At 25.8% G+C, this 15,892-nt stretch overlaps 1 protein-coding gene, 1 long non-coding RNA gene and 1 other non-coding gene across 5 annotated transcripts; 2 read left to right on the forward strand and 1 right to left on the reverse strand.

Annotated features, from left to right (window-relative positions):
* Positions 1 to 4,507: 4,507 nt before the first annotated feature.
* Positions 4,508 to 7,135, forward strand: LOC130961811 (uncharacterized). Of its 3 annotated transcripts, none has more exons than XR_009079624.1 (7): positions 4,508 to 4,778; positions 4,912 to 5,185; positions 5,738 to 5,835; positions 6,115 to 6,175; positions 6,270 to 6,336; positions 6,427 to 6,518; positions 6,732 to 7,135. It is a non-coding gene; the product is annotated as an uncharacterized LOC130961811 (long non-coding RNA). The 3 variants fall into 3 exon arrangements; XR_009079622.1 differs by having other exon boundaries at positions 5,741 to 5,835; XR_009079623.1 differs by lacking the exon at positions 6,427 to 6,518 and having other exon boundaries at positions 5,741 to 5,835.
* A 760-nt stretch (positions 7,136 to 7,895) lies between these two features.
* TRNAM-CAU (transfer RNA methionine (anticodon CAU)) lies at positions 7,896 to 7,980 on the forward strand. The gene is given in 2 exon segments: positions 7,896 to 7,933; positions 7,945 to 7,980. It is a non-coding gene; the product is annotated as a tRNA-Met (tRNA).
* Positions 7,981 to 8,712: 732 nt separating this feature from the next.
* LOC130962455 (NAC domain-containing protein 14-like) lies at positions 8,713 to 13,410 on the reverse strand. The gene is made up of 4 exons (XM_057888665.1): positions 13,248 to 13,410; positions 12,817 to 13,079; positions 9,541 to 9,717; positions 8,713 to 8,973 (listed from the first exon to the last, which is right to left on the reverse strand). Exons 1-4 carry the CDS (start codon positions 13,408 to 13,410, stop codon positions 8,713 to 8,715), a joined length of 864 nt encoding a protein of 287 aa, XP_057744648.1.
* Between the last annotated feature and the right edge of the window lie 2,482 nt (positions 13,411 to 15,892).

Raw genomic sequence — 15,892 nt, forward strand, 5'->3', positions numbered from 1 at the left:
CATAATCATCGCATAATCATATCATTAAAGTCATGGTACCATATCCACTTCAAGTATACACGTTTCCATATATAATTCATCACTTTCTCAGCTTACTTCGCCCCCAAGATACCTCCATTTCCTAGCATCATCTAATTACTATGTTTACTACTATGATTTACGACTGAACGCACGGAAATAGAGATTTAGAAATTTGAAATTAGATTTAAAAATAAAAAACCTAGGTTTGTTGAAACAGGGGCCACGCGTACGCGTAGGCATGAAAAATCCTCACTCGTGTACGCAAGCTCCCTGATCACGTAGGCATGAATCCCAACCCGAAAAGGGTTGGACGCGTCATGAAAAGGTGGTCGCGTATGCAAATCCCAGGTCATGCGTACGCATGGGCCACGCGTACGCATGGACGTACGTTTTTCCAAAAATTTCACTAAGTCTGAAAAAGTTGTAGAATTTCAAACTTCAAAGTTCAAACCCAAACTTCCGATGCACATAGCTTTTTCGTTTTAAATCATTTTTCTTTTGTTCTTCAAACTGCGTAAACTTCACAGACCCAATTTTCATATAAAATAAGTTTGAAATCATTTGGGGGTCCGAAAACCAAGTTATGACTCGTCGAAGTTCGTCTAAAAACCAATTTTCACAAAAACCTAAAACCTCAAATTTTTTTTATCAAGTCATCCTTCAAAAATCAACCTATCATGCCTAAATTCAGCACGTCACTTCACATCCTTCCTCCACCCAATTAAACTCCAATTTAAACAACTCTAGTACATGAACTTCACACTTATATCAATAAGAACATCAGTAAATCATTGCCTATAAAAATTCATTATTATCAACATGGCAATTATCATCATTGCTTCATTTAGCATTCCATTTTCCATACCCAATATCCAATAATAGTCAACCCTCAACCTAGTTCACAATTATCATCAAGGCACTAAACCATTCAACATACATATATATTCATTCTTATCTGATGGTCATTTAACCTAAGTTTTCACAAAACATTATATATTAAATACGTGAAACCTAAACCATACCTTAACTGATTTCCACGTATTTCTTGAGACAACTCGCTAATGCACCAAACACAGCCCCCCGCTAATGCACCGAACACAGCCCTAAAAAGTTCAAAATCACCAAAGCACAAGTACCCAACCTCCGTCAAGTTCCAAAGCTCACAATTCAAGCTCCAATATATACATATATACACCTAAATTCACATATATCACACATATATACCCAAATTCAATACCCAACACACCAATTCAAGAGATTAGCTAGAGTTCTAGTATCCTCACCTTACTCAAGCGTCGTATAAGTAAGAGTGAATATTTTTCTCAAGCTAATCGGATCCTAATACATCAATGAGGCAAAAACTCAACACCACTTACATAATTTCGAAAAAATGGGAGAAGGAGAGGCTGAGAGAGATAGAGTGGCTTACCAATGAAATTGTTTCAATAAATTTGTAGAGCCCGACGCAGTAGTTGCGTGACCGCAAACGGTGCGGCAATCGAAATTCGGAGCAAAAAAGTTATATGGATTTAATCAAATCCAAGGGTTTTTGGTGAAGCAAAAGTGCTCTTCCCCCTTTGCTGAAATGTTTCAGCGTGCTTGCATGCAAAGGGAAGAAGAGTGAGCTAAAGCTCATTAAATAAAATGGATTAGTTGGGCCTACGGGCCCGATTTGGGTCCAGTTCGACTAGTTTAATCCGTTCGGCCCAATTTTGAGCTATATTCTTTGAAATTGGTGTCAAAATTCTTATTTTAATTAGTTCTATTTTATTCTATTATAAAATTTATATTTCTAATCTCCTTTATTAAAATTAATTTATTAATTAATTATTTACTAATTTTTTGGAGTTTACAGAAAGAACAATAGGACCTGATATTTTTATGTCTTTGTAAAATTAAACATGTTATTTTGTTGCATTTTTTTTTTGAAAATATCATAGGACAAGTTATCAGGAGCGGATGTATGTAGGATAATTTTTTTTAAAATAATTGAAAAATAAAAAAATCAAACCAAATTAAACCAAACCAATTTCAATTAGTTTGGTTTGATTTTGTTGGTCTCGACTAAAAAATCGAATTAAACTAAACCGAAGTATTAATATAACATTAAATTGGATGACTTTTTTTTAAATAATCGAGCCAAACAACACCACGAACACTCCTAGATAACTAATAGAAGCAGAAATAAAATTCTATTTGTTAGTAGTATTTTTAATATTGTGATGGTACCAAATTTTTGGTAATAGTATTTTATTTTTCAATAATATTTGGGAGACAATAAAATCAGTTAAAATTATTTTATTTAGTATTTATTAATTATTAATAAATATTAAATAAAATAAATTTGGACTATATTTTTGTCTTTTTAACATTACTATTTATTTTTATTTTTATTGTTTCTATTTTTTTCAGAGACAAAAAGATATATAAGATTTTTACTCCAATATATGTATATAGACAACAACAAAATAAATGTCTATTTTCTAGTGTTCTCACTCTTTTGTGAATTAATATATAATTCTTTTCAATTATTTGATTTATTGAAAAATTTTAAAAAAAATCTAGTATATTTTTTTAATTATTTTTAAAATAATGCAACAAATAAATTTCTAAAAAAGTAAAAATTTACAATTTGGTAGCTTATGAAAAAAAAATATTTATAAAGTCCTTCAAAAAAGTAGATATTGATATATTACCTCAAAATTAATCGTTATAATTAGGATATAAAATATCTTAATTTAAATTAACTTGTTCATATTGTTATCATAAAAGACTTTATTAATATATTTTATTAAAAATTAATCTGTTTAAAATATAAATCTTATTTATTTATTATTTTACTCTTAGTTTTAAGAAATAATTAAGTGAAAGTTTATAGGCCAAAAGAGAATTTGCTAAGATCATAAATATTCAAAACACGAATAAAAGTTTTCTGAAGTAAGGAGATTAATAAAATAAGAAAGCAATTACTTAGTTATCTTTTTATTAAGATAGTGAAATAGAGAATAGATTCATCCATGATAAAGTTTTAAAAAGATTAAAACCCTAACCTTTCCACCTTACCAATTTTTTATTTTAGAATTTTTTTTCTCAAAACATATTCCAACAAATTGTGAATTTGATAAAATTGAATAGTACATATTGATAAACTGTTCATGGTTGATTTCATCTAAACTTTTAATAATAAAAAATAATAAATTGTAAATTATGAATATATATTGTTCCTTAAATTTCAATTGTTTATCAACTTGGTTAATCTTAAATTCTCACCTAACTAAATTAGTTTTAAATTTTTTCGAGGTTAATCAAATTTGTTTTTTGTCCATATTATATTATTTTCACTCATTTGTAAAGACTTTTTCATATTTTTAATTATTTGTGTTAACCAAAATTTAGAAGTCTAATTTAATTTACTAATCCAACGATATCCTCAATCTAAAATACTAAGAATTAATTTGCTACAAATTTAAGTTCTACTTAAAGATTTACTGGTGGACAATAAGTTGTTACATAAGATGAAATTTAAATGAGATAATTGCATAAGTAGATAAATGAATTAACCATTCGACCAAGTTGGTTGATTTAAAAAATTATTTTAATTGAATAAAAAATTCAAAATTTAGAAGTTTAATTTGATTTTTTTATAAAGTTTAGACTTTAGAAAGACTCTTAAAAAGAATTTTAGTTGGTTCTACAAATCGGACTGAATCTGACGATCGTATCGATTCAATTGGGAATTAAAAGCTTTTGCGGTTTGCTTTAGCAAACGAAACCGAAAAAGTTAGAAATTGCTTGAATACCATTGAATCAGCCAAAAAACGGCCTATCAAATCAAATCGGAACCCATCCAGTTTTTAAAAAACGACGTCGTTTGTTAAAAAAAAAGAAAAAAGTCCTATTATCGCTATCAGTTTCTCACTTTCTCTTCACTTCCCCCTCAAAAAGAACATAGCTCTTCTTCTTTCCCCAAAAAGACTCTAGCCTCCTTCGTCACAGTCCGTTCTTCTCACTGCCGCTCGTCCGTCATGCCTAAGAACTTCATCTGTTCGTCGTGCTCCAGTCCCTTTCCTCATTCCTCTGTTCCTCGTTTGTTCTTCTAACTGCTTAGTCGCGCTTTGTTCATCATCCCTCATCGTGCTTGTCATCGTCGTGGGTCGAATTGTCTGTCATTCTCATCCTTTGAAAGTAATGACTGCTCATTCGTCGTGCTTCATCTTTTTTTTTTCATACATCATATTGAAATATTGAATGATTAACTTGAGCTCTTTTCATTGTTGTAGTTTTTCAATTTTTTACTTTTTTTTCAAAAATCATATTGAATCATGTTTTTTAATTTTTAATTTATTATTTTATTATAAAATAATTTTTTCAATCGAATCATAGTTAAACCAATAACTAAAACAATTCGATAACGGGTCCGGTTTTCAAAATCTTAAATTGTTACCCTATTTTCCAAATGGATCGGATATATTCGTTTGGGTCTTCCCTAAACCCGTTACCCTTTTGGCTCTGTTTCCGACTTCACTGCTCAGCTGCAGAAAGAACACACAGGTTTCACAGATTCAGAAGTCAGAACACCGAAAATTTCAACCAAATAAAACAAAATAAAACATTTTTAATCAACCTTTAGTTTTGATCGAATCAGTGATGCAACTTTTCTTGCAGCACCAATGGGTTACCAATGCGTTCGGTGTAGCTTCCCAATTAAATCATTCTATGTTCAATATTCTCCCGACAACATTCGATTGATGAAATGCGTAAAGTTTTGCTTTTTCAATTACCCTTTTACGTTAATTACCTTTTTCTCTTCATTTTCACTTCAATTACTTAGTATTAGTGAATTTGAATTTGTCAATTTTCATTTACCCCTTTTTTGGTTTTTCTATGTAGGAGAAATGCAAGGCTATTGCAGATGAATGTTTAGAGTGTGAAATCATGGTTTCTGATATCCTTTTATACTACTGGTTTCAAAGTTTAAATCTTTTTTCCTTATTTTTTAGTTTTTTATATGATAGGAGCAAGGATTGTCCTGTTTTTCTTCCCCTTCACTATTTATTTATTTATTTTTTTCAGATTCCTATGATAGATTTGATGCTTCACAAGCAAAAAGCCTTATAGACATCTTCTGTACAATGTCTTCAATCAACAAACACTGAAGTTTGAGGTATTGTACTATGTTGCTGTGTAATAATAATAAACCCTAGTTATTATTATTATTATGGTTTCTTCTGTTGATGCTTGCTTTAGTAATTTCCTATGGTTGTTTTTGCAGCAAATATTATGTGCATTGGTCTTTGGATAATGATTTTTCATTTTCCCTTGGGAGATCATGTTTGATAATAAGAATTCTTAAGCATTTTGAAGTTTGAGCTGCCTTTTTATAATCTAAAGGCTGTGTTAATTTGTGTTTAATAACAATGCATTTTGTATATAAATAAGTTGCTTCATACTACTTTTATGATTCACATTTTCTATCATTGTACTGAAGTTGGTCACTTGGTAATTTTTGCAAGGGCTACACTGGGAATTGGCCATTATTTATTTTATTTTTGATGCATGTATTCATTTGTATGTAGAAGTAAGGAACTCATCTTCATTAGTATCAACATGTTGCAAGGTTCACACATATATATTCATTATGTCAAACCTTTCACTTAACTTGGTTGCTTTGAATTTTTATGCTATTTTTTTATGGAAGTTTTATGGTTTTCATTAGCAGGTGTTCATGGATGTCGTCTTTGGGAACTTCATGTTTCTTCTTACTTTCTTCTTTATGGTTAAGATATTTCTCAATGCATCAATCACCATCTCCAGGTGTGTGTGTATATATATATATATATATATAGGTTATCATTCATCCATTGAATTTTTTTTCGCATTTGAAGAATTTGAGTAACCAATTGTCTGTTGGGAATGTGATGACCCTATCAGTCTTTCTTTAAAGAATCTATTTTTTCGAGTGTTGGTGATGGACTGGGGTTCGGAGTCCCGTGTATCATGAATATTTAGAGTTTTGGCCATGATAAATATTGAATAAAATGTTCTCTAGTTTTGGTTTTGAAATGAGAATTTGAATCTGATAAAATGATTCAGATGCACAAGTGATTTGCACAAAAAGGCTAACAAGTTGCAATTTTGAAAGGATTGATTACTAGTAAGTTGATTCTTCAGTAAACATTCTATGCATACCAAATTTAGATGTTAGTATCATCAATTTAACATCGTCATAAATGTATTCATCCTTGCAGATTCAATGACATTTTGCTCACAATCATGATATTGTGTTACTTCATGATTTTTCTTATTGCCATGATGGTAAGTTTCTTGTTCTATTTCTTTGTTAACACATTCTTGTTCTTGTCTATGATGTGTTCTGAATTTGTCAAACATCTTTGTCCTTCCAAGTATGTATTTTCATGTAGGTCTGGGAATTTCTGACTTCTGCATCTTCATCATAGAATTATTTTGTTTATCAGTTAATGTCGTGGCATTGAACGGTTAGTAATCACCTAATCAAGATGTTCTCTCATATATAAAATTTAACCCTATGTTTTTTTATGTGAATTTCAAAAACCATATGCTGATTTTACTGAAACAAAAGCGCTTGTCGATTTCTTAGTTGCATTTCAACACTGCTGTGGAAAATGATGTATGAATATGAGAAACATTCTTGACAAGGAAAGCTGATAAACAATTTTTCTGTGATCCAGTGATGACCAAATCGAGTATGCGTTTGGGCCTGCTTCGGTGCATATGCTGTAAAGCTTTTTGTCACTCAAGTTCTAGATCTCAGATTTTTAGAGCAATTGATAAAAGGGTGGATTCAAATATCCTCCTCTTCATTCTCTTCAGAACCTTCATGATCTTAATTTATATATTTGTGAAATGCTAATGTATTAATTCATGATCTTAATTTATATATTTGTGAAATGCTAATGTATTAATAGCAGAATTTTGAGATTAGAAAGTGTATATTCAATTATCATATACTTGTTAATAGAAATAGTTAAGTTTTTTTAGGATATAAGAGATAGATAGATATGAAGTTGTGAACACTGCCATATCTAAACTTTGTCCAAGATAATATCAATAAAACAAAGTTTTGATGCAGAAAGTGATATTTTAGCAATAACTTGAAAAACATTGAGCATTTACATTTGATTCTTTTAAGGATTTGATTGCTAATATGATATATATGGGTCTTGTGTATATATATTTCTTAAAAAAAAATATACCATATAATACCATTTTGTGGTACATCACCACACCAGCAATTATGGTTAAACTAAAAAAATGTCTGATCATGTGAAACTCTTTGAGAGATTAACAAAAGGTTTTTCAAAATTTACCGTAAATAATAAAACTTATAAATAAAATTAATTTTTCATAATACTTTTTTTTTCCCGTACTTGTCACTTATACATTAAACTAGAAAGTGGCAAAGACATCTTAATAGAAGAAATAGCTTTCTTTTTTTGGGTCTGTAATACAATAAAAAATCAACTAGTTGCTATTTTTATTTTATCAAGCACAAGTCCTTTTTTAAATCTCCAAACAGAGCATTTATAACTTTTATTTATTGGGCCATTTGACAAAAAACCCAAAGAGGTAGTTTTAAACTTTTACTTGAAATAACAAATCCATTTTCTAATACCAACAAAAACAAAACAGCACACATAGGTTTTCACATCCCCAAAAATAAGAAACAAATATGTATCTTTGTATTAAAGGAAAGGTCTAAAGGTGAGGTTCTGGGTGAACTTGCCTGTTCCATTAAGTGGTCAAAGTAAAATTTTCACACATCCATACAATTTGTACAAATAAAAGAAGAATGCAACAAGTAAGAAAATAAAACTAAAAAAACTACCCACAAAGGGGTGGTGGCGCAGTTGGCTAGCGCGTAGGTCTCATAGCTTTAGAGTTATCCTGAGGTCGAGAGTTCGAGCCTCTCTCACCTCATATATTTTTTAGGATATAAACACCGGCATATTCAATTAAACATTGACAAATATATTTATAAAAAATTAGAATTTGGAATCAAATTGATAAATTTTTATAGATATATTTAATTAGCGTTTAATTGGATATATCATGTGTTTTATATACTAACAATTAATATTTTACATTATTAATCGTAACAAAAATTATTAATAAAAAATAAATATAATTAATTTATAATTTTTTTAAAAAATAATTTAATTAATAAACTTTTTGAACCCCATATATTTTTTAGGATATAAACACCGGTATATTCAATTAAACATTGACAAATATATTTATAAAAAATTAGAATTTGGAATCAAATTGATAAATTTTTATAGATATATTTAATTAGCGTTTAATTGGATATATTATGTGTTTTATATACTAACAATTAACATTTTATATTATTAATCGTAACAAAAATTATTAATAAAAAATAAATATAATTAATTTATAATTTTTTTAAAAAATAATTTAATTAATAAACTTTTTTAAAAATGAATTTATCAAAAATATATATCCAAAATAAAATGTTGAGAATATATATATCCATTCTATTCATTAGATCTGATGTGGTTGAAGTATAACAACAACAACTTGGGGGTCAAATTTTTGTCAAAAAAAAGCTTGCTCAAAAACATCCCTGTGAGTTGTCTATGTCTATGAAAGAGTTTTTTTTTTTACATCTTTATTTGTACCTGTGTAAAGTCAATGGTGGCCGGAATCAACATAGAGTTGATCATTTCCTGCCAACACCGAATTTAAGAACTCGGCATGAGGGTCAGCATCGATGCTAGAAAACAGCAAATTCCAAAAACACTCGGTATTCATATCGGCATCTTGCCTCCACGTTGCTTCCGCGGCATTATTGTTTTCATTACCGGAATGGGCCACTGAAGATTGTTGTCCCGATGAGAGAATTTCATAATCTATAACTTGAGGTTGTTGCCGCTCGGATGAAACACATGCCTGAAAATATATCTCGTAATGTTTGGTCACGAGATTAAAATTTTTTCAACAAGATATATATAGAGCCATTTTGACTAAATTTTTTAAATGAATTTTTTTAAAAAAGGAACTTAAAATATAAACTTAATAATAATAATTTTTAAATAAGTTATTTTATGTTTAAAAAGTTATTATAAAAGTCCTTGTATTAAAGTTGTACATTAAATAGGAGTGATAAAATAGATTTTAAAAATAGAAGAAGTCATATTTTTTAACTTTTTTAAAAACTCTTAAATAACTTTTTGAAAAGTTAAAAATTTATCTAAAAAATTATACCAAATATTATTAATGTACCTTTTTATAAGTCAAAAGTAAAAAAAAAAAAAGTAGCTTTTTAGTATTTCTCAAATGGACTTGTGATATCAAATAATCGCATTAATTGTACATTAAAATCAACTATCAAAATCAGTTACTAATATAAAATATATATTAAAAATAAATTAAATAACATATATTTATAAACAAATACATAATAACTAATTTTAATATACAAATAATATTTTTGAATATATTAATGTTTCCACTCACATTATCAGGAATGATTGCATCTTCTGTAGTTGCTTGGATAACACAGCCAGTAATTTCGCTGCATGGTTCATCTTCACATTTTACTTCCTCCTCTTCGACTATGTTGCTTGCTTTTGTCTTTAGCTTCTGTTCCCTTTTCTCAGCATTCATTATTACACGGCTCAATACGATGTTGCTCTGCGTACAAAAATTGTATCACCCAAGACAATGAATCGACAAGAGATTAAACCATAAGTGTCATAAACGACGAGGCCTATCAACTGTAGTATAAAATTAAAGAAATTGTTTCATATAATATAAAATAGATTTAATTATTCGGTTGGTTTTTATAGTTTCGTGAAATTTTCAATTAGGTTCTTATATTTTTTTCTTTTTAATTGGGTCTCTGTACTATTTTTTTCCAATTAAGTATCTCTTAGTAGTAATTGACTTAATTTTATAGAGACCCAACTAAAAAAAATTGGTATAGGAACTTAAATAAAAGAAAAAAAAAGTGTAAAGATCCAATTTAAAAAAAATTTGGTGCAATAACTCAATTAAAAAAAAAAGTATAAGAAACTAATTAAAAATTTTATGAAACTATAGGAACTAACAGAATAATTAAACCTATAAAATATGTTGTATCTTAGAGATGAGCTTTTGTCACATGAGCCAAAAAATTGGATTCAAACAAGTTAATTTGAAGATAAGAAATAAATTTTAGCTCAATTTTTTTCTTGTGATCACAAAAATAATTTTTTACTATATTTCTTTTGGTAATAAATTTTTTCAATTGATATTTTCAAGTATAATTTTATTCCACTCAACATTTTTTTTTTATGTTTTTTCTTGGTTCAACTTAAAATACATAATAAAAAATTTTACTTTACAACAATACATGAAAAAAATTTGAGAGGATTTATTTTTCATCTTTTTCTATATATTTTCTTTTAGATTCTACTTAAAAAACTGTTTGACAAAAAAATAATATTTTCTCACATTATTTAAAAATAAATTGAAAAATTTTGTTTCCAAGTTGAATTATAAATGAAAAATTTTAAATTCCAAAGATAGAAAAAAACTAAAAAAAAGTAATAAGATAATTATTTTTTTGACAGATTTTGATGCAGCATGAATCCTCTTAAATTTTCTTTGTCAAATGTGTACAGGAGAGAAAAAAAGGTTATAGGAAAAAATGCATTTTTCTATGAACATAAATACTTAATGGTAATATTGTTATATGAACATATGGAAGGCAAAACTAGATTAAGGGTCCATTTAAAAAATTTTAAAAGCTATTTTTTATTTTTTTATTTTTTTAGTTTTTGATTTATAAAAAATTATATTAATAGTGTTTGGTACAATTTTTTAAATAAATTTTTAATTTTTTAAAAAATTATTTAAGAATTTTTAAAAAAATAAAAAAATGTGACTTCTCTTATTTTTAAAAACTATTTTATCATTCCTATTTAATGCACAATTTTAAAACAAGAACTTCTATAATAACTTTTCAAACACAAAATAATTTATTTAAAAATTATTATTAATAAAAATTCTTATATTTTAAGATCCTTCTTCAAAAATATTTATTTAAAAAATTTAGCCAACGACTAAAGCAACTAAAAATTTAATTTTATAATAAAAAAATAAAATAAAATTTTCAAAAATACTAAACTAAAATTTATACATAATTTATATAAAAAACAAATCAAAATTTAGAGACCATCACCGTCCTTTTGTTGCATAAGGTTTCGCCCCTCAACATATCAATGGCTAGTTCCAAAGTCCAAAACTAATTTGAGAAAAAAAATCTAAAATAAAAAATTAATAAAATAATATTTTAAATAACTAGTTTAAATTAAATATATAGAATTATAATATTTTATAATTTTTATAAAATACAATAAAACATACATAAATAAAAATATTTATATTTTATTTTATTATAAAGATATTAACATAATTTTATACTATTACGATTTTTTGTTTTTCTCATTCAAACAAATTATTTATTTATTTATTTTTTTATCCAAATTACGTATAAATAATTCTATTTTTTAATTTTTTAATTTTTTTCTATATCTAAACAAAACTTTTGCTTAGATAAAAAATTATTTATATATTATTTAAATGAATAAAAAATAAATAAATAAAATAATTTTTTTTATTTGAATAAAAAATAAAAATAAATTATAATAGTAATATAAAATAAAATTATATTAATATTCTTATAATAAAATAAAATATAAATATTTTTATTTATGTATATTTTATTGTATTTTATAAATATTATAAAATATTATAATTTTATATATTTAATTTAAATTATTTATTTAATATATATATAATATTTAAATATAAATTTTATATAATAATATATTAAAACAATTAAAATTAAATTTATATTAATAATTATTAATAATAATAAAATTATGGATAAAATCGTAAATACACAAAAGATAATTTTTTTTATTTTTCTACTTGCAATAATGAAAAAATTTTTTTAGTAAAACACACATTAACACTATGTTTGAATGTCGGAAAGAAAAGAAAACAAATAGATAAAAATAATAAAAAATAGAATTATTTATATATTGTTTGAATAAAAAAATATAAAAAAATTTTGTTTAGATAAAAAATATAATAATATAAAATTATATTAATATTCTTATAATAAAAATAAAATATAAATATTTTTATTTATTTATATTTTATTACATGTTATAAATATTATAAAAATATTATAATTTTATATATTTAATTTAAATTAATTATCTAATATATATATAATGTTTAAAGATAAATTTCTAGTATAATATATTAAAACTATTAAAACTAATTTATATTGATAATTATTAATAATAATAGAACTATAAATAATATTATAAATACACAAAAAATAATATTTTTATTTTATTTTCTTACTTGTAATGAAGAAAAAAAATTTTTACTGAGTCCTACACTAAAATTTTTTTTTCTTTTAATATCTAAACAAAAATAAATAAATTTTTTCACTCATTTTTTTAATTTTTTTCTTTTATTTTCTCTTAAACTAGTGTAAATTTTTTTTCCTTTTCCTTTTTTGTAACATCTAAACAAAAAAAAAAATTTTTTTCCATTCATTTTTCCTCTTCCTCTTTCTTTCTTCTTATTTTTGCTCGAACCAAACATGTTAGAAATAGAAAAGACTTTAAACAGAAAAAATGATGTGAAAAGATTCTATAGTTTACGACAAAACCAATAATAGAGATAAAAAAAAATTGGAGAATTAATTTCATTTCCAATACAATCTCTTACCTGGCAAGAACCTACCTTTTGATCAAATGCATGATATTCATGAAGAACCCAATTGGTTTTGACATTATGTGGACGCTCGTAGAAAACTAGAGTTCTTTTTGTACCTATGACACTGTCTGTTCCTGTTCTTTTGATGATTCTCTCTTTTCCCGTGATCTTCCAATATCCCATGTTGGTTTTTCTGTTACACCGCTTGTTTTTCATGTATTTCAATTCATTGAAGAAAAACCATTCTTGATCATCCGATTTTACCTTCGATTGTTCTATAATATAATTCAACCAAGTATAAACTACGACTCTCAAAATAAAAAACAACAATCTAAGATTACTAATATACTAAAGATTAAAACTTTACATATTTTTGTTAAAAAACTTTATAAAGATCAAAGTTATAAAGTTTTTATAAAACAATAGTAATAAGGTAGAGGAACCTGGCAAATCCCAAGGATCAAAGTTACAAAGATCAACTTGGGAAATAGTGTTCTTAATCTCTGCATCATTTCCCAAATGCTTGTTATTGAGATAGTGAATTAAAAGTTCCTCTTCTGTTGGACGAAACCTATATCCAACAGGTAGAACCCTAGTTTCTGCCATTATTGATAAATCTATTACAACAAGCTTAATGGCATAGAAGCAAAAACAAGAAATAACTTGCAAAAAGAAGAAAGAAAATGAACAGAGAAGAGGAACAATTGATGAAAGAAAAATATTTTTTTAACTATCCGAAAAAAAAAAAGAAAGGAGAAAGAAAGAGGTAGAGAGATGAGAAGTGAAGTGAAAAGATTAAGAGTATTTATAGTTGAATTATGCTTCGTATATATTAAAATTAATTATTAATGTAAAATATATATTAAAATATAAATATATATTAAAAAAATTAAATTATATATATATTTATATATAAATATATTAATAATTAATTTTAATATATAAATAATATTTTTATTTATAATTTTATACAACTCAACTTTTTATTTTCTCCTTCTCTTCCTTGTTTATTAAGGCAAATTCTTTCGTGTTTTAAAAATAGTGTCAACAAATATTAAATATTTAAAAATAATCTATTTTTATATTTTTTTAAAGTAAATATTAATTTTTTATTCTTTTAATAAATTAGATCATGTTTTATATTAAATAAAATATATAAAAATATTTATTTCATATATAAAATATATATAATTAAACTTATTACATAATAATACATAAAAGTTAATAATATGATGTCACACATCAAAATTTTGGTCGGTTTTCTCACCGACTCTAGCTCGAGCATGAAAATTCTTTTGCGGTTCCCATTTCATTTATTTTCTTTTCATATTTTCTAGCAAAACAAATTAAACCAGTAAAACAATTTCCGAGTTTATTTATATACACTTTTTTCTGCCTTAACCAACACACCGTTAATTTTCATTTTTTTTAATTAAAAAATCATATTGCATATTAATGTTAGTAACTCGCTACGTGTCACAAAAAAAACTAATCACTCCTTTAACCGCCTTAATGTAGTGTTTAGTTCAAGAGAATACGAGAAAAAGAAAATATAGAAAAAGAAAATGGGTAAAAAATTAAATTTTTTTTCATTTGAATCATAAAAAAATTAGAAAAATGAAAAAAGTGTAATGGTGTACAGTCAATTTTTTTTCTCCAATAAAATAAAAATAAATAAATAAAAATAAATAATAATACAATTATATATTTATTTTTTATTAAATAGAAAAATTAAAATTTTTTATTTCACTTTTTTTTAAATCTAAAAATTCATCTCTTGTTTTTCTTTATTTTTACTATCATCAGTGCCATGGAAGTTTTATTATCGTTGTTCACAATGCTATAGCGGTATCATTATTATCGTTACAGGTCCATCACAATTACATCTTTTCCTTCTCAAGACGAAGGAAAGTTTTTTTGCTATTTTCATCATTTCTCTTAAATTAGGTAATTTTTTTGAATCGATGTTTTGCTTCTTTAACTGAAATTATAGAGGTTTTCTATTTATTTTTTGATTTTTGTAATTGTAGATTCTTTTTTAATTTGAGTTGGCTTAGATGGGTTGTCGTAAGAAGCAATAATGCAAGCATATCTTTTATTTTTGGAATGCTACTTTTCTGTTTTCTTTAAGTTGGTTTATTGTTTTTGACGTGTGTGAGACAAATTTATGTTAGGTTTAATTCATGCTGCAACTGCTATTGGATGCAAAAAATGAATTCCCCTAGGTAGCGTTTGGTGGAGAGACAGATACTAAAAGACTGAGATTGAGAGACAGAGACTGAAATAAGTTTTAGTATTCTGTTTGGTGCCAAGTGAGAGACAAAAATTGAAACAAGAATAAAACTCTAATTTAATTTGCACAAAGAATAAAATTGGAATTAATTAATTAAAATGAGAGTATTTTAGGTATAAAATATTATTAAAATTTTAGTCTCTATTTCTAAAAATATCAGTCCCCTGTGTCCCTACATTTTGGAGGCACTAAAATACTGAAATTTTGGGGATAGAGACAGAAATTTTAGTACCAGTCTATGAGCCAACAAACATGATACTGTGTCTCAGTCTCTCAGTTTCTGTCCCAATACTACAAAACAAACGCTACCCTAATGATGTGAAGTATGACAAATCGGTGACGGTTTTGTACAATATTGCAGTGGTTGTTCCATAATTGAATTAATTCATGATTGAATTAATTGATGATACATACTAAAGATTACTTGAGATGATGCTAGACTGTTTGTTATATATGATGCAATTATAAATTGATGATAATATATGTGGATTGTTTGAGTAATTTGTGTCTGGATTGCTATGTTGATTGTTGAGTAATGCAAAAATTTTTTATTTTATATGAATATACTTAAATGTGAAAGTGACAAAAAATAGTGATTTATTAATTCTAAGTATTTAGGGTTGATTTAATCTTTTTAACAAGTCACAATAGGTAAAAGAAAGTTAGAATGCAAGGTTAAAGTGAGTGAAAAGTTAGGAATCAATTTTTGACCTTTCAAAACCTAAGGTTACATGTTGCAGTCTTGCAGAATTATGTAGTTTTGGACAGCATTTTGTGAACAAAACTGGGAGCAAT

The sequence above is a fragment of the Arachis stenosperma genome, chromosome 2, assembly GCF_014773155.1.
Source record: "Arachis stenosperma cultivar V10309 chromosome 2, arast.V10309.gnm1.PFL2, whole genome shotgun sequence".
Taxonomy (NCBI): Eukaryota; Viridiplantae; Streptophyta; class Magnoliopsida; order Fabales; family Fabaceae; genus Arachis; species Arachis stenosperma.

What these genes read in the sequence shown, in the direction of transcription:
- LOC130962455 (XM_057888665.1), bottom strand. Translation starts at nt 13,410, where the DNA reads ATGGCAGAAACTAGGGTTCTACCTGTTGGATATAGGTTTCGTCCAACA. An exon ending in TGATCCTTGGGATTTGCCAG is followed by an intron (nt 13,080 to 13,247) that starts GTTCCTCTACCT and finishes ATTATATTATAG; the next exon opens with AACAATCGAAGGTAAAATCG. An exon ending in ATGCAATCATTCCTGATAAT is followed by an intron (nt 8,974 to 9,540) that starts GTGAGTGGAAAC and finishes ATATATTTTCAG; the next exon opens with GCATGTGTTTCATCCGAGCG.